The 20,498-nt window shown below is 48.1% G+C and overlaps 1 protein-coding gene across 1 annotated transcript; it reads right to left on the bottom strand.

Moving 5' to 3' along the window:
* Nucleotides 1-1,804: 1,804 nt before the first annotated feature.
* On the bottom strand, nt 1,805-15,185 carry CUNH16orf95 (chromosome unknown C16orf95 homolog). Its single transcript, XM_045582626.1, has 8 exons — nt 15,122-15,185; nt 14,055-14,106; nt 13,212-13,352; nt 10,766-10,912; nt 10,038-10,172; nt 9,226-9,262; nt 3,973-4,183; nt 1,805-2,072 (listed from the first exon to the last, which is right to left on the bottom strand). The coding sequence occupies exons 3-8, from the start codon at nt 13,350-13,352 to the stop codon at nt 2,054-2,056; spliced, it is 690 nt and encodes a 229-aa protein (XP_045438582.1). The 5' UTR covers nt 14,055-14,106; nt 15,122-15,185; the 3' UTR covers nt 1,805-2,053.
* Nucleotides 15,186-20,498: the final 5,313 nt, after the last annotated feature.

Raw genomic sequence — 20,498 nt, 5'->3', positions numbered from 1 at the left:
AAAATATTTTCAAATATTTTCTGATAAATATATAGCACCAGGAATACATAACACAAACTTAGTAATAAAAAGATAGTTCAATTAAAATATACACAACGGGTTTGAATAGACATTTCTCAAAAGAAGACATACAAATAGCCAATAAGCATATGAAAAGATGCTCAGCATCTTCAGTTATCAGGGAAATGCAAATCAAAACCACGAGATACTGCCGAAACCGGTTTGGCTCAGTGGATAGAGCATCGGGTCTGCGGACTGAAAGGTCCCAGGTTAGATTCCAGTCAAGGGCATGTACCTTGGTTGCGGGCACAACCCCAGTAGGGGGTGTGCAAGAGGCAGCTGGTCGATGTTTCTCTCCATCGATGTTTCTAGCTCTCTATCCCTCTCTCTTCCTCTCTGTAAAAAATCAATAAAATATATATATTTTTTAAAACACAAGATACTACTTCACACCCACAAGGATGGCTAGTAGCAAAATGACAGATACTAAGTGTTGGAGAGGATACAGAGAGATCCAAACCCTCATGCCTTGCTAACAGGAATATAAAAATTAAAATGGAGTAAAGCAACAAGCAGACTGTAAAATTACAGCGGGGAGAGTAGGGAGATCTGGGGGAGATAAGAGATCAACCGAAGGATTTGTATACATGCATATAAGTACAACTAATGGACACAAAACTCTGGTGAGGAAGGGTATGTATGGGGGGGGGGGGCAATGTTAAAATATGTACACAGATAATTTAATAAGTAAAAAAATAGGGGAAAAAATAAAATAAAATAGTTAAAAAATTAAAATGGTGCAGTTTCCCACTGTGGTGAGAAAGTTGCCATACGACCCAGCATTCCTAGGTACATACCCAAGAGAAATGAAAATAAAAACATTAAGCTAATGCCTAGCTGGTGTGCTTCGGTGGTTGAGCCTCAATCCATGAACCAGGAGGTCACAGTTGGATTCCCAGTGAGGGTACATGCCTTCATTTCAGGCTCCATCCCCAGGAGAGTGCGTGCTGAAGGAGCCAAACAATGATTCTGACGCATCATTGATGTTTCTATCTCTCTCTTCCTCTCTGAAATCAATTTTAAAAATTAAAAAAAATAATAAAAAATCACTCAGCTAAGTGAAAGAAGCCAGACACAGAAGCCCCACGTTATATTATTACACATACAGGAAATGTGCAGAATAGGAAAAGTCAGAAAGTAGGTCAATGGTTTCCAGGGGATGGGGAGATGGGGGGGAGGAGTAACTGCTTGGTAGATACAGTGCTTCTTTTGGGGGTGACTAAAAAGGTCTAGAATTAGATCGTGGTAAATATACTGAAAACCACTGAGTAATATACTTTAAAAAGATAAGTTTTAGCCCTGGCTGGTGTGGCCCAGTTGGTTAGAGCATCGTCTCATCACCAAAAGGTCACAGGTTCGACTCCTGATCAGGGCACATACCCAGGTTGTGAATTCAATCAGGACTTATATAGGAGGCAATCCATCAATGTTTCTTACATTGATGTTTCTCTCTCTCTCCCTCTTCCTTCTGCTCTCTCTAAAATCAATAAAACAAACAAACAAAAGTATATTTTATGATATGTGAATGGTATCTCAATTTTAAAAATTCAATTCACATACAACTTTATGCTATTTAAAGTGATACAGATGCTAAAACCATTTCTGGTCCCTTGTCCAGAGGTTCTGCTCTCCTTGGCAGAGGAAAGAGAAACCTGGAAATGGCCCCTATCCCACAGGGACACAGAGGTAGAAAATAAGTCACTCCTTCATGAGGGGAAATCATTATCAATAAGAAAGTGGCCACTTTAGAGTTTCACATATAACCTTTATTGATTACATTTATAACAGAATCTCACCCACATTCACAGCAACTCTGTACCACCAAGCATCCCCCCATGAGAAAATACTTGGATTGAGTCTTCAGTATGAATTATGTGATCTGAGTAGAGAGTGACTATCACACACTCCTTCTGATTTGACAACTTTCATGAAAGACCTTGATTCTGATTGAAATTTTTGTTGATGTTCTTAACACTAGCTGAAGATTCCAGCTTCAAACCCCCCAAAATTGGCTGAAAAGCAAAGAGAAAGGCAGTTACTATGAATGTCCTCCAGCTGAGCCCACACTCCCCTTGCAGGGCCTGTCAGGAAGCCTCCAAGGGGAGGAGAGTAGAGGGGATGCCATCCAGGTGCCCAGTGCACTTAGACCTGAGGAGTCTAGGCAGGAGAGAGGTGCAGTGAGGTAACACCAGGGTGCAACCTTAGCTGGCTCACTTTTAGCTACGGGACCTCAGGCAAGTCACGCAACCCCTCAGAGCCCCCTCTCTACTTCCGGAACAAGGATAGAGTCCCAGCCTTGCAGAACTAGAAAAGGAATGGAATGGAATGGAAGCTACAACACGTCTGATCAAGAATGCAAGCACCTGGCTTAGTCACTGTTCCTTGGGGCTCCCTGTTAGGAAGGTTCTGAGAGCATCTGCCCTCCTGAGGCCTCTCCAATTCTAGCAAATCTCTGCCAGGCCAAAGGATGGGTGCCAGTGGCTTCTCCTCAGATAAGCTAGTTGTGTAGTTTGGGGTATCTCGCAGGGCATCCCACGTACACCCCAGCCAGGTGAGATATCGCTCCTAAACAGCTGCTTGGTGCCTGCACCTCTGCGCTAAGAGCCTGCCTCAAATGCAAACACCTGTAAAGGCATCAGCCATTTTCCTTTGGGCCTCCCCTGACCATCTACTTAACAGTCAAGCTTCTTTCTTTGCTTTTCCCAGTGTGAGTGCAGAGGAGTCCAACTAAATTTGACATCGAGTTGGCAAGCATAAAAAGAAAAATGAATCTTCATGAAAATCTCACAATGCTGATCTACTCATGTTTACAGGCCATTCCAAGCTGACGGAGCCCTGCCGGGGCCCCTTCCTAGGAGCACGTGCCCTGAGAGGCTGAGCCCCAGGTCACTTGTAAGTGAATGTGCATCACAGGAAGTTTACCATCCCAGAGAGTCCAACACCGGGTCAGACAAGTGGGACACAGGGGAAAGGGTCTCCCACTTCCGGCCATAAAAGAAAGACAAAGACAAAGCTAACCTGCCACAAACAACTAGAAAAATGGGGAAATGACACCTACAACTGTTTTTGGGTGCTGGACATTTTCTAGAATATTCCTCTTATTCTGGACGAGACAGAAAATTACAAAGCAAACAAGTCAATACCTGTAAATTAGAATTCTATACATTTACATATTAATATGTATTTGCATGTCTCTATATACATAGATGTGTGATGAAAAGGAATTGGACTGGATAGGGGTAATGGTTAGGAAACAATGGGTGAACTGGGGTTGAGGTTGGGGGTGGGATTTGGAGAAGGAAGGCTTTCTCAGAGGAGACTAAAGGAAGAAGCTGGGTAAGCGGAGGTGTCTCTTGAACCCCAGAGTCACCCTGAAGGCTTCCTGGAGGCGAGACTAAGCAGGATTCCAGGTGAGAAATGTGGGGCCTGGTGGAGGCTGGTGGGGTACAGACTGGTTAAGAGCTTTCCAACATGCAGCCTCAGTGACTGGGGCGGGGCTCAGGGAGAGGCAGCAGGTCACACCCCAAAAGTGTGCTCAAGCTCTTTCAACCCTGACATGATGAAAATTTATGGGAACTAAAACTTGTGGTCTTTGGGGACAGGAGGATTTTAGAACTTGGGACAGAAAGGAGGTGAAGAAAGGTGGGAGGCCCAAAGTGTCCTGGCTCCCACCATCAGCTCTACCATATCTCATTGCTTTTCCATTAAGCAACGGAATGAGAGAAAAGACACCTGCTCTGGGTATGACCAAGACTCTGGACTTGATAACAACGCATAACACTAACCATGGCCATACCCATTCCTCACTTTTTTGCTGAACTACACCCAAGTTCTCCCACATCTTTGACTCAACTATACTCCAGGGAGTGAGACGGGCCTGGGGCACCTCTGTTCCCACCCAAGCCCGCTTACCGAATGAACGAGATGGCCCTCAAGCCAGCCTGGAGGAAGGCCAGGAGGCTGAAGCAGAGAGACAGGAAGGAGGGTTGGGAGGTCACTCTCCTCTCCAGGACCAGCTGCCCTTCCTGGTGAAGGGCCTGGAGCTGCAGCCACTTGCGAAGAAGGTGTCTGCTGCAGCAGATCCGCCAGCGGTTGTGCCAGGAGTGCGAGTCCAGGGGGGATTCTAGGCAGAGAAAGCGAGTCAGGCCCAGCCTGGGTGTGGGGACAGGCCCATCCTAAGTTTGCACACTGCACACTAGACAGCCCCCAGAACCCAGGGCAGGTAGCCAATTGCCCCAGCAAGACAGGTCACAGCCCCAGGGCGTGGACACTGCACCAACATTCATCAAGATGAAGAGGGCTGTTTACTTATTTCCATGATCATCATGGGGCCTCCTGGCTGTTTTTTGTCTTTATCTTTTAGAGCTGCATACAGAAACATTTATGGATGACAGGATATGGAATTTAGTTGGGAAGTGTTTCCTTATTTATTTATTTATTTATTTATTTATTTAGAGAGGGAAACAGGGTGGGTGAAGCTCAGATGAAACCAGGTTGGCGAGGAGCTGATAGTTGGAGCTGAATGATGAAACATGGGGCTTATCTGGGTACTTGAAATTTCCCATATAGAAAGTTAACAGCAATCACAACCACCAGTGGGATTCCTGTGCTCCCATCTCCTTGACGCTCTCAGGTTTCTAGACACTTACTTTGTAAGTACACGCTCTCCTGTTAATACAACTCATGTATTTACTATACTAATAATGCATTAAAATGTGCATTCTAAGTATACTGATATGCAGGTGCACTATTAATATAAAATATAACAAATATATTTTCCTTTTTAAAAATTCTAAGCAAAAGCAAAAGGAAAGAAAAGCACATGAGCCCCCTCTTTACAAGGAAAATATAAGATGAGAAATACGAATTTTCTCTTTAAACAGAAATCAGTCCTGGCCAGAGTTTCCAAGTTGTTAGAGCATCAGCCCACACACCAAAGGGTCTTGGATTTGATTCCCAGTCAAGCGCACGTATCTGGGTTGCAGGTGGCAATGTGGGAGGCAACCAATCTACGGTATGTGTCTCTCTCACATCGATATCTTCCCCCCCCCCTCCACATTCTCCCTCCTTTCCATTCTCTAAAAACTCAAGTTCCTCTGTATACATACTAATACTTGTACAGTGAGACTGCCCTCTCCATCCTCTCCATTGAACACCTCTGGACTGAATGGGTTTGAGGGCCTGAACATTTATTAATATTATCTGCCTGAACCATAAAACAATGGCTCTTGTAAAAAAAAAATAATAATACTGTTTTTGCTGTTGCTTTTTAATCCTCACCCAAGGATATTTTCCCCATCGATTTCTAAAGAGTGGGTAGGATGAGGAAGGGGGGGAAAAGAGATATAAGACAGATAGATACATAGCCGAGACCGGTTTGGCTCAGTGGATGGAGCGTCCGCCTGTGGACTGAAAGGTCCCAGGTTCGATTCTGGTCAAGGGCATGTACCCTGGTTGCGGGCACATCCCCAGTAGGGAGTGTGCAAGAGGCAGCTGATCGATGATTCTCTCTCATTGATGTTTCTAACTATCCCTCTCTCCTCCTCTCTGTAAAAAATCAATATATACCCCCCTCTCTCTCTCTCTCTCTCTCTCTCTCTCTCTCTCTCTCTCTCTCTCTCTCTATATATATATATATATATATATATATATATATATATAGACAGATACATTGATTGGTTGCCTCCCTACCTGGGCTGAGGAACCTGCAACCAAGGTACATGCCCTTGACCGGAAATCAAACCCATGACCCTTTGGTCTACAGCTGACATTCTAACCACTGAGAAAAACTGGCCAGGGCTAATACTGTTTTTTATCAATGTATCAGTTGACTTACATGATTCAACAATAAACTAACTGCATGTTTAGCTTTCCTTTTTTTTAAATGTATTTTTGTTGATTACAGAGAGGAAGGGAGAGGAAGAGATAGAAAATCGATGATAAGAGAGAATCATTGATCAGCTGCCTTCTGCATGCCCCACACTGGGGATCAAACCCACAACCCAGGCATGTGCCCTGACCAGGAATCGAACCGTGACCTCCTGGTTCATAGGTCGACGCCCAACCACTGAGCCACGCTGGCCAGGCTAGCTTTTCTTAAAGGTGTGGAGTATTATTCAAAACCAAAAACAAACAATAAAAATAAACCCATAAATATGTGTGACTATACAGTTAGAACAGCAGTTAGGCCCTAGCTGGTTTGGCTCAGTGGACAGAGCGTCGGCCCACAAACTGAAGAGTCCGGGTTTGATTCTGGGCAAAGGCACATACCTCAATCCCTAGCCCTAGTTGGAGTGAGTGCAGGAGGTAACCAATTAGTACATTCTCTCACATCGATGTTTTTCCCCTTCCTTCCTCTCTCTAAAATCCATGGGGGGGGAAATTCTCAGGTGAGGATTAACAACAAAGAAGCAGAAGCCCTGTTAGGATATCGATAAGGGCTGGGTGATGTATGTCTGAGTTGACAGTCACTGTAACTCATGAGGGCAGGGAGGAAGGTAGGTAAGGGCCCTGCAAAGAGAAATTGGGGTGGGGGTGCATAATGAACAAAGAAAAAAGCAAAACATTGGCTCTAGTTTCAGATACAAAAGCTAAAAATCACTTTATTGCCGAAACTGGTTTGGCACAGTGGATAGAGCATCGACCTGAGGACTGAAAGGTCCCGGGTTCAATTCCGGTCAAGGGCATGTACTTTGGTTGCAGGCGCATCCTCAGTAGGAGGAGTGCAGGAGGCAGCTGGTTGATGTTTCTCTCTCATCAATGTTTCTAGCTTTCTATCTCTCTCCCTTCCTCTCTGTAAAAAAAAATCAATAAAATATATAGTTTTTAAAAAAATAAATTTGAAAAAATAAAAATCACTTAAAAAAAAAACAAAACTCTGTATCAATAGAACAGTAGGACAAACTGTTACACTTTTTAATCCTCACCCAAAGATATTTTTCCATTCATTTTTAGAAAGTGGAAGGGATGGAGAGAAATATCAATGTGAGACAACGATTGGTTGCCTGCTGCACGTACAACCCAGGTAGGTGCCCTTGAATGGGAATCGAACTTGTGACCTTGAGGTGCGCGGATCAACACTCTCAGCACTGAGCAACGCTGGCCAGGACCAGGGCTTTTGCTTTTAAATTTATATGAGCTTGCTTTTGTTTTTCTATGATACAATGTTCTTTCTCAGGGCAGGGGGTCCATTTCATTGTTCCTAACTGCATTCTCTAGGTGTCAAGTGCCATGTTTCAAATACACCCCCACTGATGTCCATCCTCCCAAAATACTGCTTCCAATATTTTGTCCTGAAAGTCACTGCTGCATACAAGGGTGCATGTAGGAGTGTCCACAGACAAGACCATGCGGGCTTGCTGGATTAAGGGTTCTGCATATTATGAAATTTGACAGACACCTCCAAATTGCCCCGCTGGCAAAGGTTGTGATAAATTATACTTCTCCTAATTGTGTTACTTTTATAATCAGGAAAAAATATGAATCTTTTGCAACATGAAGGGATGGGCATGTGAAGTAGTGGCCCTTCACTTCCCAAGCATGCTCCCACCTAGCTTCTCTTGGGCCCTGAGAGGGCCGCTCAAACTACTTGCCCGTCACAGGAGCCCTGGCATCGGGCATCCAACCTCCTATCTCGCTATCCACCCATTTCCTCCCAAGTTTACAGATTCCATCAAGGTGTACTCACTTCTCAGAGCCTGGCTACAGCACGCCAAGGGGAAGATGTGGTACAAGCTCACGTACAATGCAGAGAAAACAGGTGTGCTGGACATCAGCACCAGAAAGGGTCTTCAAGAGCAAATCCAACCCATTCGTTTTAGAGAAAATGGGTGTAACGGTCAGGGTGCAGATGCCACCCTTGGATAGTATGACAGGAGCGCATAACTGAATACAGATGCTGGGTCACAAATGGGTATATATTTTATCATGAATATGTACTACTTCAAGAACATATGAATATGTATGTACTCTGTCTGTCGTGAATATATGAATGTGTATATTCTAGGTCACAAACATGAATGTATGAAGATACTGTGTAATGAATATATGCATAAATATGGTGGTATGAACAGAGGATGTTATGAATATACAATGTAGAAATGTATATCTTATGAATATATAAATATACTATCATAAACATATGTACATTTTTGACACACTATGTTTAAAAAAAAACTTTTTTTTTTAAATATATATTTTTTTATTGATTTTTGTACAGAGAGGAAGGGAGATAGTTAGAAACATCAATGAGAGTCATTGATCAGCTGCCTCTTGCACACCCGCTACTGGGGTTATGCCCGCAACCAAGGTACATGCCCATGACTGGAATCAAACCTGGGGCCCTTCAGTCCCCAAGCCAACGCTCTATCCATTGAGCCAAACTGGTCCCGGCTTTTTTTTTTATTATTATTGATTTTGTACAGAGAAGAAGGGAGATAGTTAGAAACATCGATGAGAGAGAGTCATCGATCAGCTGCCTCTTGCACACCCCCTACTGGGGATATGCCCGCAACCAAGGTACATGCCCTTGACCGGAATCGAACCCGGGACCCTTCAGTCCCCAAGCCGACGCTCTATCCATTGAGCCAAACCGGTCTTAGCAAAACACTTTAAATGTCATCTAACTCCAGATTGCAAACTGGTTTCATCTTAAAAACCAATGTTGGCATTGGTATATGTACAAAAATAATAATTTAATAAAAATATATATATTAGAAGAAAAAAAACAAAAAACCAATGTTGGCCTAGCCAGCATGGCTCAGTAGTTGAGCATTAACCTATGAACCAGGAGGTCACAGTTCAATTCCAGGTAAGGGCATATGCTCGGATTGTGGGCTCCATCCCCAGTGTGTGGCATGCAGGAGGCAGCTGATCACTGATACTATCTCATCATTGATGTTTCTATCGCTCTCTCCCTCTCCCTCTGAAATCAATAAAAATGAATTTTTTTAAAATGCTGATATTTGGGTAAAGTCTGAGGCTTCCCTCGTTTAACTGGGAAGACAGTGGGTGATTAATGATGCCTGACATTGACGCAGGAGTAGAAGTACCATGTGTGCCAGTCTGTGGATGTCTTTGTGTTACAGGCATCTGGGGTAAGAGAAGTCTCCCCATCCCCACCGTGATGGTCATGAGACCCCCCCTTCTTTCCCAAGGGACATTTACCTTTGATGCTTTTAAAACTCTGCTGTCTTTTCGCCACCTACAAGAAAAGCACGTAGGCAAAAGTGTCCACCCTGGTGACCCATGGGCGGGAAGGGGGATTTGGTCTGGAAACCACCAAAGAGGCCATGGCCAGCGCAAAACATGAGTGCCCTGGTCTCCTTTTAAAAGGATTCTGGGTTTTAATTCCAGGGACAGTTTACTGCTTGATGGTGGAAAACCTGCAACTGGGATGTGGGCAAAGGCAGAGGAAGCCTCTAATACCTCCCAGGACACCCATGGGATAAGGGTGCCAGGGGCTGAGGAGGGCTGGACCTGGCCAACCTGCGGTCACTGTCTTTAACCCAGAGCCCTGGGGGAGCCAAACAAAGCAAAAAGCCAGGACAGAAACTCAGAGCAATGGTCCTTCCCTGATACCCTCCCTCCCTCCCCACCCTCTATGCCTCCCAGGGATGGGGCTATAAGAACAGGCGACTCAGACAGGCTGAGAGAGCTGGAGGGGGTGAGGGAGGAGGTGGTGGAAAGGAGGAGACAAGATGATGAGGAAGTAAGCAAGGTAGGAAGAAGAGGGAGGAGAAGGTGGTAGGAGAAATAGTGGTAAGGAGGGCAGCAGAGACAGGCACCTCCTCAGAGAGCAGTGTACCCCCTTCCCAACCTCCACCAGGACATGAGACCCGGCCCCAGCCACACACCACCTCTGTGCTCCTTTGCCACGGCTTTCAGAGGACCGCTCCCCACAGAAGGAATCCAGCACCCACCCCGCTAAAGGCCTGCCCTCACTCTCAGGCTCCCTACTGTGAGAGCCTCCCTCTTACCTTCTTGTAAGACCTCAGGACCCGGGGCACCCAGTAGGGCATCACAGCCTGGTCCCTAGGCACCGGGAGATAGCCCCCAAAGCGGTGGCCTGGGCAGAGGCATGGCTTGGTTGATTCAGGGGTGCCAGTCTGGATCTAACGGAGAGGAAGGGAAGAGGTGGATGGAGCTGTGCCCCAGACAAACTTAGCCTCAGGGACAGAGCCTGGTCAGCCCCTCTCTACATTCCTCCCACAAGCACACACCAACACCCAGATGAGGGAGGTCTCCCCTTCATGACATTCTGGGGTGGGAGGCACAAGCACAACCATGGTCCCCCTCCCCTCACTACCCACCTGGATGACTGATCCCTAATCCTAACCCTGGATCCTAATGTTTGACCATAATACCTAGTCTAAACTTGGCTAGTGCTAAGATGGTAGGAGAAATAGTGGTAAGGAGGGCAGCAGAGACAGCACCCCCTCAGAGAGCAGTGTACCCCCTCAGCGAGCAGTGTACCCCCTCAGAGAGCAGTGTACCCCCTTCCCAACCTCCACCAGGACATGAGACCTGGCCCCAGCCACACACCACCTCTGTGCTCCTTTGCCACGGCTTTCAGAGGACCGCTCCCCACAGGACGTCAGTGGAGGCCTCTGTATGGAAAGAACCCAGCACCTTCCCCCTCATCTCTGGGTCCCCCTGAAGGCCCATCTCACTCTCAGGCTCCCTACTGTGAGAGCCTCTCTCTTACCTTCTTGTAAGACCTCAGGCCCCGGGGCACCCAGTAGGGCATCACAGCTTGATCCCTAGGCACCGGGAGATAGCCCCCAAAGTGGCGATCTGGGCAGGGGCACACCTTGGTGGCATTGGGGATATCAGTCTGGACCATCTTTTGGATCTAACAGAGAGAAAGGGAGGAGAAGACCCAAAGGTGGATGGAGTTGTGCCCCAGACACACTTAGCCTCAGGGACGGAGCCCGGTGAGCTCCTCTCTACATCCCTCCCACAAGCACAGGCCAATGCCCCAGCTGAGGGCGCAGCTCTCCCCTTCCAGACATTCTGGAGAAGGAGGCACCAGCATCTCCATGGTCCCCCTGCCCTCACTACCCACCAGGCACCTCTGAATGCAATGGGACTCTGAATGGCGAGTGGTGTAGGGGCAGGACACACAGGTTGGAGACGAGAGACCTGGCTCTGTCCTGAGCCTGGTGGCCTCTAGGAACAGCCCTTGGGCACAACATTCAGCCCCCCTAAGTGTCAGCATTCTCAGCCGTAAAGAGGACTTTGCCAGCATTTGGCAACATCCATCAGAATCTAAAATGACAGTCTTCGGTCCAGCAAAGACTCCTGAGACTGCATCCCAGGACTTGTGTACATTTACAAAATGTGTGCACAGAACACTCACTGCAGCACTGGCTGTTGTGACCGAAGAGCCTGAATGCCCATCTGAACAGAACAATAAATGATGAGAGGAGGGGACAGAAGAAATGGGATGGGCTTTGGCAACAACAAGATAGTCTAGTCTGTCAGACATGATGTTAAGTGGGAAACACAGCACTCTAAGCACATCATTGTACCATTTGCAGTTTTAAAGAATATATGTGTAATATTGCTTGTGTATGAGTTGTGATGGGCCACATCCAATTCTTCACCCTTTCCCTGCAGCCTCCCCTTTGCCATGTGACTCTGCAGGTCCTTCCAGCAGGGACAGGGTAGACCCCACCCCTCAGCTTTGGTTAGACCAGGGTGGCCAGCAGAATGAGGAGGAAGGAAGAGCCAGATCTGGACCTGGGCCAAAGGATCCTCAGAGGTTTCCAGCTGCTCTTACTCATTTGTCATTGCCACGGGAAGACCATGCCTGAGCAAGCCCACCAGCCTCAAGATCAGATACACAGACTGGGTCTTAAAGAAGAGGCTGGACTTTTTCCATGGCGGGAGGGTTGGAATTGGGACATTGGGGACCCAGGGGCACTCTTTTGGTTTTGCATCTGGTGCCCCAAATCACCATGTCACACCCTCCCATAGGTGGGTCTCTTGAATGTCTTTCTAGAGATCTCATCAAAGAGCATGATTTCCACCGATAGCAGATACACACAGAAAATCTCCAGGACACATAGAAAGCCTTGGGATAGGGAACGGGTAACAGGAAAGGGGGCGAAGGCAAGCTCCTTTGTACTGTTGGAATTTCCAACCATGTGCACGTCACACATCATAGAAAACAATAAAAACTACTTTTGAGTGATCCTGTTGACTTCCCAAAGCTGCCAGGAGCACCAAACAACCTGTATGAGATGTTCTGCGAAGCACAGATGACTCTGCGGAGGAAAGGCTGAGGGGATCTGAGGGCTTAGGCAAACGAGACCTACCAAAGCCTGGGGCACTCAGGACCCTCCCCAACCTCTATACTTCTTGCCACCATGGCATGGACACCACCCCCTTGCCTTGCCTGTGACCCCTTTGCTTGGCAGGATGAGGACACACTGGCCAGTTCTACCCAGTCTTCTAACCACTTGCTGAGTGCATGCTCCGTGGTAGGTGCTGCGCTAAAAGCACATGGAACCCCATCCTGTCCACTGAGGGTCACTACACCACACTATCCATGGGAAATAATAAATGCCGGGATGACAGGGACCAGGAGCTAGGAAAGCATTCCAAATCAGTGGAGGGTTTCCAAGAAAGTGTCACTGCACCACGTCCCAGGGAGCTGGCTAGTGGAGAAAGCAGTAGAAGAGCATGAGTCTATTCCACAGCCCTCAAGGACGTGGATAACAGCACTAACTTCATGGGCAGACCTTAGAGTTTGTCCATGCAGCAATCTCTCCTCCCTCTTATTAAAAGAACCCAGTGCCCTAGTCAGTTTGGCTCAGTGGATAGAACATCGGCCTGCAGAATAAAGGATCCCAGGTTCAATTCCAGTCAAGGATACGTACCTTGGTTGCAAGCTTGATCCCCACCCTAGTCAGGGTGCATGCAGAAGGCAACCAATCAATGTGTCTCTCTCACATCGATGTTTCTCTCCCCTAACCTCCTCTAAAAATCAATGGGGAAATATCCTCAGGTGAGGATATAACAAAACAAAAAACACCCATTCATATAATTCTGATTATATGAATCAGAACTTATGATTCTAAGGAGTGACTGGTCCCCTGAAGTTTACCCTGAACTCAGATGAAGAATCCCTGGTTCAAGTCACCTACCTGCTTTTGGGGTCTCAGGGACAGAGGGACCCAGCAAGGTAGTGCTGCCTCAGCCTGGGGCACCAGTAGGCGGCCCCCAAATCTGGACTGGTACTCACAGCAGAAGGGTTCTCGGTGAACAGCACTGGGGACAGGACACATCTGAGCAAGAGCCAGAAAAGACAATTGAATGTGAGGCTGCATTTGTAACGTGGGCCAAGGAACTCTCTGGAAGAGTAAATCAATGCTAGAGAGCGCCAGGGTTGAGGCAAGGTGTCCAAGGGCAGGGACAAGGCCTCATGTCCTATTGCAGCTCAGAAAGAGGCAGGTACCATGGCTTGCCCTCCCAAATCATTTAGTGGGGACAGCCAGAGCCTGCAGACAGGTGTGCTGGGACTGGTGACCGCTTACTGCCGCAGTGCACTGCCGTGAGAAATACAACCAGCTCTAGCAGAGAGGTGATTGCTCTTTGTCAATCTGCATACAATGCTTTCCACTTGCAAAGGCTTCCGCATCCATCCCGTGTGATCCTGCCCACCCACGAGCAGGAAGGAGGTGACGGCATCCTCTTCAGGGCAGATGAAGGGGCGGATGCCCAGGGCAGGTACATTAGAAGGTAATGCTGGTTCCCCCGGGCCTCCTGAATCCCTGTCTCGGTGTCATGAGGAATTGTGGGCTAGGGATAGGCAGTGGGTGACACTACATAGAGATTTGGGGGGCTTGGAGAAGGCCCCTATACCATGAACTCCTGTGTATGACAGATCCTCTCATGAATGCTACTTCTGAACCTACCTTCTCTGCTCTTCCCACCCCAAAGGGTGTGTTGGGGTTGGGGTAAAGCAGACGAGGGTTTGCTTTCCTTACCAAAAGATCTGTGAGGCACACTTCTTTCCCGAGGGTTGGAAATGTGCTCTTCCTAGAAAAAAGAGCAGGAGGTTTAGAAAGTTCTGGGCTTTGTGTAAATTGGATACAGGAGTGCTAGGGTGAGGGCCTGGGCCGCCTTCTGAGAACTGGCTCATATCATTAAACCCAGGGGTGGGAGGGGTCATCCTTCTAAGCCTTAAGAGGGCATCTGGGGTGATAACAAAAAGTGTGGTGGGCTCCTGTGCTGTCTGGGGCTCCTGGATGTTGGGTTAATATGGAACCCTGCATTGCTGAACCTATTGCTCAGGCACACACCAGCGAGGCCCTTTGGGGAAGACAAGAACATTCCAACCTGGTGAGCACTTTCCAAGACATGGAGCTGCCAAACACACCTGGGATGCTTTCTGTCACCCCCTCACTTACTTAGAATACTGAAGGAAAACACTGTCAAAACCACATTTAACTAAATTCCTTCCAGCATTGAAACTTGGTCTCTGGGGTGACTCTGTTACTCTTCCTCACTCTCCCACCGCCCCCAACAAATTGTAGAATGCTGCCCACCTGGAATCTCCAGTGGCATGAATGGGATGTGTCAAAGGTGTTTGGTAATATGGAAACTGTAAATGATTCAAATGTTTTTGAGTTTCATTATTATCGTCATTATTGCTACCTTATCTGAAAACCAGAAGAGCGATACAAGTGTTTTTGTGTTTCATTATTACCACAACCAGCTCTGTTCATGTGGTCCCTACGGGCTGAAACCCCCGCCTCCCAGGCCGGAAGTCCGGCCCAGCTCCTCTGGGAAAGGCCCGCACTCAGAGAAGCAAAGCTGGGAGACAAGACAAACATCCTTGGCCGCAGTTCCTGAGCACCTGGATACAGCCACGCCTGAAGACCTCCACTGACACCCTCAACGGAACGGCAAACCGCCCTTCTGGGCTCACATTCTGTGCTCAGGTGTGGTCTCGGCCCTGCCTACGCGATACAAGCTACTGCGAGGGCAGGGACCAGGGGCCCGGGGGGACCAGGGGCCCGGGGCGCCCAGGTGTGAATGCACCCTAACAGACCCAACGGCCGCCGGGGGCTCCGGCAGGGCCGGCCGGCTGAGAGGCCGCTGAGAGAGGGCCCCTGAGGAGTGGTGATGCTCACTGAGACGTGGTGATGAAGGCGGAGACTAAGACGCGGGGCACTTGGCAGGCGGGTGGGAGCTCCCTCACACATACTCCTCCTCCGACCGCGGACCAAGACCCTTCTGCCAGCCGTTGTTCTGGGTCCGCCCTCCCACACGCCCGCCCCTCTGCGTGCCCCGCTGATTGGCGCTTCTTCAACCAATAAAGCGCTACCTTCTAGGCACGTGCACTTAGCTGGCGGCTGATTGGTTCCTAGTGGAACTGACCTCGGGATTGGAGGGTCACCGGTGGGACTGTGTGGTCCTGGAGTGGAAAGCTCAGCAAGCCCCACGCGGATGCCCACGCGCCACCTGCGACGGATAGCCCGCGGGGGACGCAGCGGAGGTTGGGGAGTTGGTAGTGGGGGATGGCGGGCGGGGCGGGAGAGGGGTCTGTCCACTGCAGGGCCGTGCAGATGCGGGCCAAGGGCTGGTTTCCGGGATGCATGAGTTTATCACACGCAGGACTTGGCATATACTTGTATTTAGAGCTGTTCATTGTTTTTCTAAAATTTAGACATAACTGTGCACCCCTCATGTCATTCGCTGAGTCTGACAGCCCTACCGATGGGCTCAAATTGTGGCTTTTAGAGAAATGTGTGCTTCTTGAGAAACCTGAGGTTTAAAAGGCCGTGGGAGTCAAAACGGCTGCCACCCGAGGGTCCAGCTGCTCTTTTGACCCTTTGGTCTCGTTTCCTCTGCCCCTTAGTCTCCCATTCCTCCACTTTCACTCCGTGCACGATGCCCCCGCTGGGCATTTGCTAAAATGAAAGCAGGATTATGTCTTCACATTTTCGTAAAACCAAATACTTTCTGCCTCTATATGTTCCTTTATCACAAACTTCAATTTGTATTTTTTGGAAACGAGTTTTTGTTCACTTTTCACTATTTTCATCTGACTTTAATACTCTCAATATCAATGTTTATCCAAACCATCATAAAAGGAACTATAGCCCTGATGGGCATTCTATTCCACCCCCACCCCCACCCCTGTGTTGCACTCTAACCATGGAGCAAACAAGGGTGCTCCCAGGCACTACTCAGCTTTTTTGGCTCTGCTATTTAACCATTAAGGTCGAGACTGTGAGCAGGACTGAGCGGTACACAGGTGAAAGTTCTCCTGGCCAGCACCCATGCTGATTGGACAGTGCCCCTACCTTATTAAATGCTAATATCTCAAACATTACCCCCTGTGTCTGTGGTTGTGTCATCATTGGCCTCTTAACAGCTAATGAGAAAATTATCCAGGACTCATCATTAGCCAAGCATTTTATTTACAGCTAGCTGTCTTGTTTCTGTCCACCTTTGAGAGCTCTTTGCTTCCCTGCTATTTCCTTTCTAAACCCTCTGGAACATGACTATAGCATGGAGGACAGGCTCATAACCCTCCCAAGCTCTGGTCCTTACCACTGAGATGCTGTCTTGTCCTTTCATGTTAAGAACAGCTCATCACTGTCCCTAACCCCACCAAGAAGAGCTAAAATTAAAAGGACTGAAGATACCACGTTTTTTAGGAAGTAGCAGGTGGAACCCACATACAATGCTCATGAAATAGATACAACTGTGTTGGCAAACTGTTTGGCAGTATTATAAAACCTAAACATAAATATTGGATAACAAGCAATTCCTTGCCCAGGTATACACAAGAGAAATGAGAGCATATGTCCACCAGAAAACATGGGCAAAAACATCCCCAGCAATCTTCTGTTAACAGCTCCAAAGTGGAAATGAACCAAATGTCCATAGAAGAAACATTTTTTTAATATTTATGGCACATTCGCATAGAACACAAACACACTATCGCAGCCCCCAACAAAGTAGATGAATAAAGCACACACAGAAGCCAGACCCCAAAATGTGCATGTGATCCCACCTGTACGATGTCCAGAGCCAGGAAAGCAAAACTACCATACCAGCTGGTGATCCAAGAGACACCCCACCCACCCAACCACAAGTGTTCAGAATAACAAGGTCCTGATCCCAATCCTCGCCCAGCTTGTTGGATCTAAGTCCTCGCCTGCCGCCTGGCCTGGTCCACAAGGTGCTAGAAGACATGCTCTGAATGACTGAGCAAGGGACCTGTGAAATCCTGTGTATATCAGGCGAGTCTCCTAACTTTTCCAAGCCTCAGTTTCAAAGAGAACCAGTAATAACCATAGAACTAATCCTACAGGAAGTTTGAGAAGATGAGGTGAGACAGAGCATGAAAGGTGCTGGAGACCCAGGCACATGAATCGTCAGTACCTGAGTGTATTTCCCCCACATTTCCCTCTCCTTTCCCACTTCAAGCAAGGGTTGGCTCATTGCCACTGTCACAGGAGGGAAGCGGGACCAGAGAAGCCTGCGTTTGCCAAGCATTTCTGTGCCAGACTTTTGTTTCCAAAGTTCCCAGGAAAAGGAAGGGGGAGCAGAGTGAGGGCTCTGAGTCCCTGAATTGTGGTGCAGTTACTGTGCAGTATGTTCACCAACCAAGGGTCTCTGCCTGAGAGCACGAGAGGGGCCTGAATTTAGCCTGCGCTTAGCCTAATTAACCCGCCACAGGCGTAGAAGAGGAGTTCTACAAATCTAAATCCTGGATTAAGTTAAAACATGATTTTTAAATAAAATCTAAAAATATAATTTTTAAGATTTCATGTTCCTTATGGGGGGCCTTCTGAGTCTCAGAAGTTAAAGTATACCTTTCCAAGCAGGTCATGTAGTGGGTCTGGGTTAACACCAGATGCCACTAATTTGCATTGGTGTGTTTTGTGATAATGGCTCCTGTATACAGGATGCTCACTTTCTCACCCATCCTGGGGCCTGGGTTATGTGTCCGGTGCCCACTGGTGGACATCATGTGCAATTCTGCCAAACTCTTACCCTTTCCTCGTGGGATCACGGGTTTCATGGTCGCCTTTTAGTCTGTGATGTTCTAGTGTTCTCTCTTCAGTGAGCTGTGTAACTTCTGTATCTCGGTCTCTCTTTTCTTCTCTGTATCCTCCTGCTGTGGAATACGGAGCCCGCTCTCACCCTCCTCCTGACTATCATCAGAGCGCTGTGAAGGGGCACAGCCCAAGCCAGACAACCAGACTTGGAGAGTTTGTTCATTTCCAAATGACTCTGTCACCATTGCACCCCTTTCCCCTCACACCAAGCACCCACATCCTAGTGCTTTCCCGAGATCACCAAAGCGTCCTCAGAAGAGGGGTTCTGAGGAGTATCTCACTTGCCTGTGGTGCCTAGTGGAAGCTCGCCAATCCAACCATGGAACACTGAGAACAGAGAGAAGCGCCATGGTGATGAGGGGCCTGAGAAGAGGACAGGAATTGAGTCTAGGTCCTCAAGGTGCTCAGCAGTCATGCTCTGAATGACTGTGTGAACAAGGGCGACCTGTGAATTCCTCCTGACGCTGGGGCTCCCATGTTGGTATGGCAGCTACCCTGAGCTGTGTCCAGGCACCTGAGTAGTCACAGTGGCTCTGTGAAGTAGGCTCCACTGAGCCACTAGCCGGCGGGTCCCGAGACAGTGTTGGGGCAAGTGGCACAGAGGGGCAAGGGCGGCATCAGCTCTTCTCTCCCACCCCTCGAACCCATTCCAGAAGTCCACAACTCCTTACCCAGAGTCCTGTCATTTTCCAGGGTTCAGGCCATGTCAGCCCTTACCAGAATCCCCACAGCAGCCTCCTGGGGACATCTCCCACCACCTTTTCCACCTGCAGCCCCTTCTCAACATGACAGCCAGAGCCATGTTCTGGCCTGATCAGAGGTACAGCCCAGTTCCTCAGTGTGGGAAGGCCCGAAGGGTGCCATGTGATCTTTGCCTGTGTGAATACAAACACGCATGTGCACATCCCATTTCCAATGACAGTTTCAGAAAACTGATGGCATTGTGGTGTTATCCAACTCAAGGGGTTTGCTGCCTGGGGTGTCCTATGCAAGATATGGTTGTTGTTAGTTTTACTTACTTGTAACAAGGAGATCGACACCAAAGCTCTGTCTCCCGGGGGAGGCTTAGCCATTACTGTATACACTATTTGGCAATTACACATTCATTTCTTCCTGGCAGTTGCCTAAACTTACCAGGTTGGGTTCTGCTCAAACTCATCCTTTAAAGTTGCCTCTGCAAAATACTGTGCATTTTAACCTTTAGCAACAATAGCATTTAGTAATATTAAGAACTGCCCAGACTTTGGGACCTTTGTCTTATCTAACAGTGGCTTTCTTCTACTCTAAATACTTCTGAGAGCTTTTAGTCAGATTACATTCCAGATCTTCCCCCAAAAGTAAAGACAGAGAGGTTAGCCTACATTAACACTGGGAAGGCCCATAATTGGGGTATTTTTTCCTCAAGTTCAGGAAAAATTAGAACATTCCCAAAGCACTTTTAACAGCTGGAACACAAAGGTAATGAACAGAATAAAAGGCTCCTAAAGCACACGACTGCTTTCTCCAAACTCAGAGTCAGATATCTGGCTGCTCAGAGTCTATACACCAGACACTGCGGTCACAGGAACTTAGGAAATTTCAATTCCGGTCACCAAGTTCACTAAGCGACAAAAGGACTGACAGGTTTCTATTCCTTTGATAATGTTCATGAGCACTAAAAAGTGACTCACTGGCAGTGCGAGGACACCTGGGCAACCCATAAACTGAATACCAGCCCTGAAGTGTCGTCAGGGTGGAGAGAATCAGTCTTGGCTGCAGCAGTCAGCTCCAAGTTCTCAGGGAAAGAGAAAGTCTGTAGTTCTGACTGGGTTGGCTCAGTGGTTGGAGTGTTGGCTGGTGCTCTGAATGATGGGATTCAATTCCTGGTCAAGGAGATGTGCCTTGGATGTAGCTTTGATCCCCGCCCTGTTCTGGGTGTTTGAGGGAGGCAATTGATGTGTCTCTCATGTCTGTAGTTCTCTTTCCCCTCTTCTTTCCCTTCTTCTTTCTCTAAAAGTCAGTGGGGGGGGGGGGGGGGAGAAGAGGGGTAGAAAGAAAGCCTATCATGTCACCTTGGCCCCTGGGCTAGATCTGCATGAAGCAGGAATGGAGGCCCACCTGTATCTAGCTAGTCAGACCACTATGTGCACTCCCTGCTCTCCACACTGGCCAGGACTTGCCTGGGCCTGAGCTGGGGTCAGGACAGAAGGCACGGGAGGACAGGTGCAGAGCAGCAAGCACCAGCCACGTGAGTCAGATGCCCAGACTCAGGCATGTGCTCAGAAAGAGAGGTCCCAGGCCAGGGACAGGAATTCTCCCACGGCCTCCAAACCTGTTTACACTCAGCAGTAGACACTGGAGGTCTGAACTGGA

This window comes from Pipistrellus kuhlii, unplaced genomic scaffold (genome assembly GCF_014108245.1).
Source record: "Pipistrellus kuhlii isolate mPipKuh1 unplaced genomic scaffold, mPipKuh1.p scaffold_m20_p_17, whole genome shotgun sequence".
NCBI lineage: Eukaryota > Metazoa > Chordata > Mammalia > Chiroptera > Vespertilionidae > Pipistrellus > Pipistrellus kuhlii.
The sequence above is the reverse complement of the archived record's forward strand: the minus strand, read 5'-3'. Positions and strand labels throughout refer to the sequence as shown.

Coding starts and splice junctions, on each gene's coding strand:
- CUNH16orf95 (XM_045582626.1), bottom strand. CDS start 13,352: ATGTGTCCTGTCCCCAGTGCTGTTCACCGAGAACCCTTCTGCTGTGAG. Junction 10,173..10,765: donor GCCTGAGGTCTTACAAGAAG/GTAAGAGAGAGG, acceptor CCTCTCCGTTAG/ATCCAGACTGGCACCCCTGA. Junction 9,263..10,037: donor TCCTGAGGTCTTACAAGAAG/GTAAGAGGGAGG, acceptor CTTTTCTTGTAG/GTGGCGAAAAGACAGCAGAG.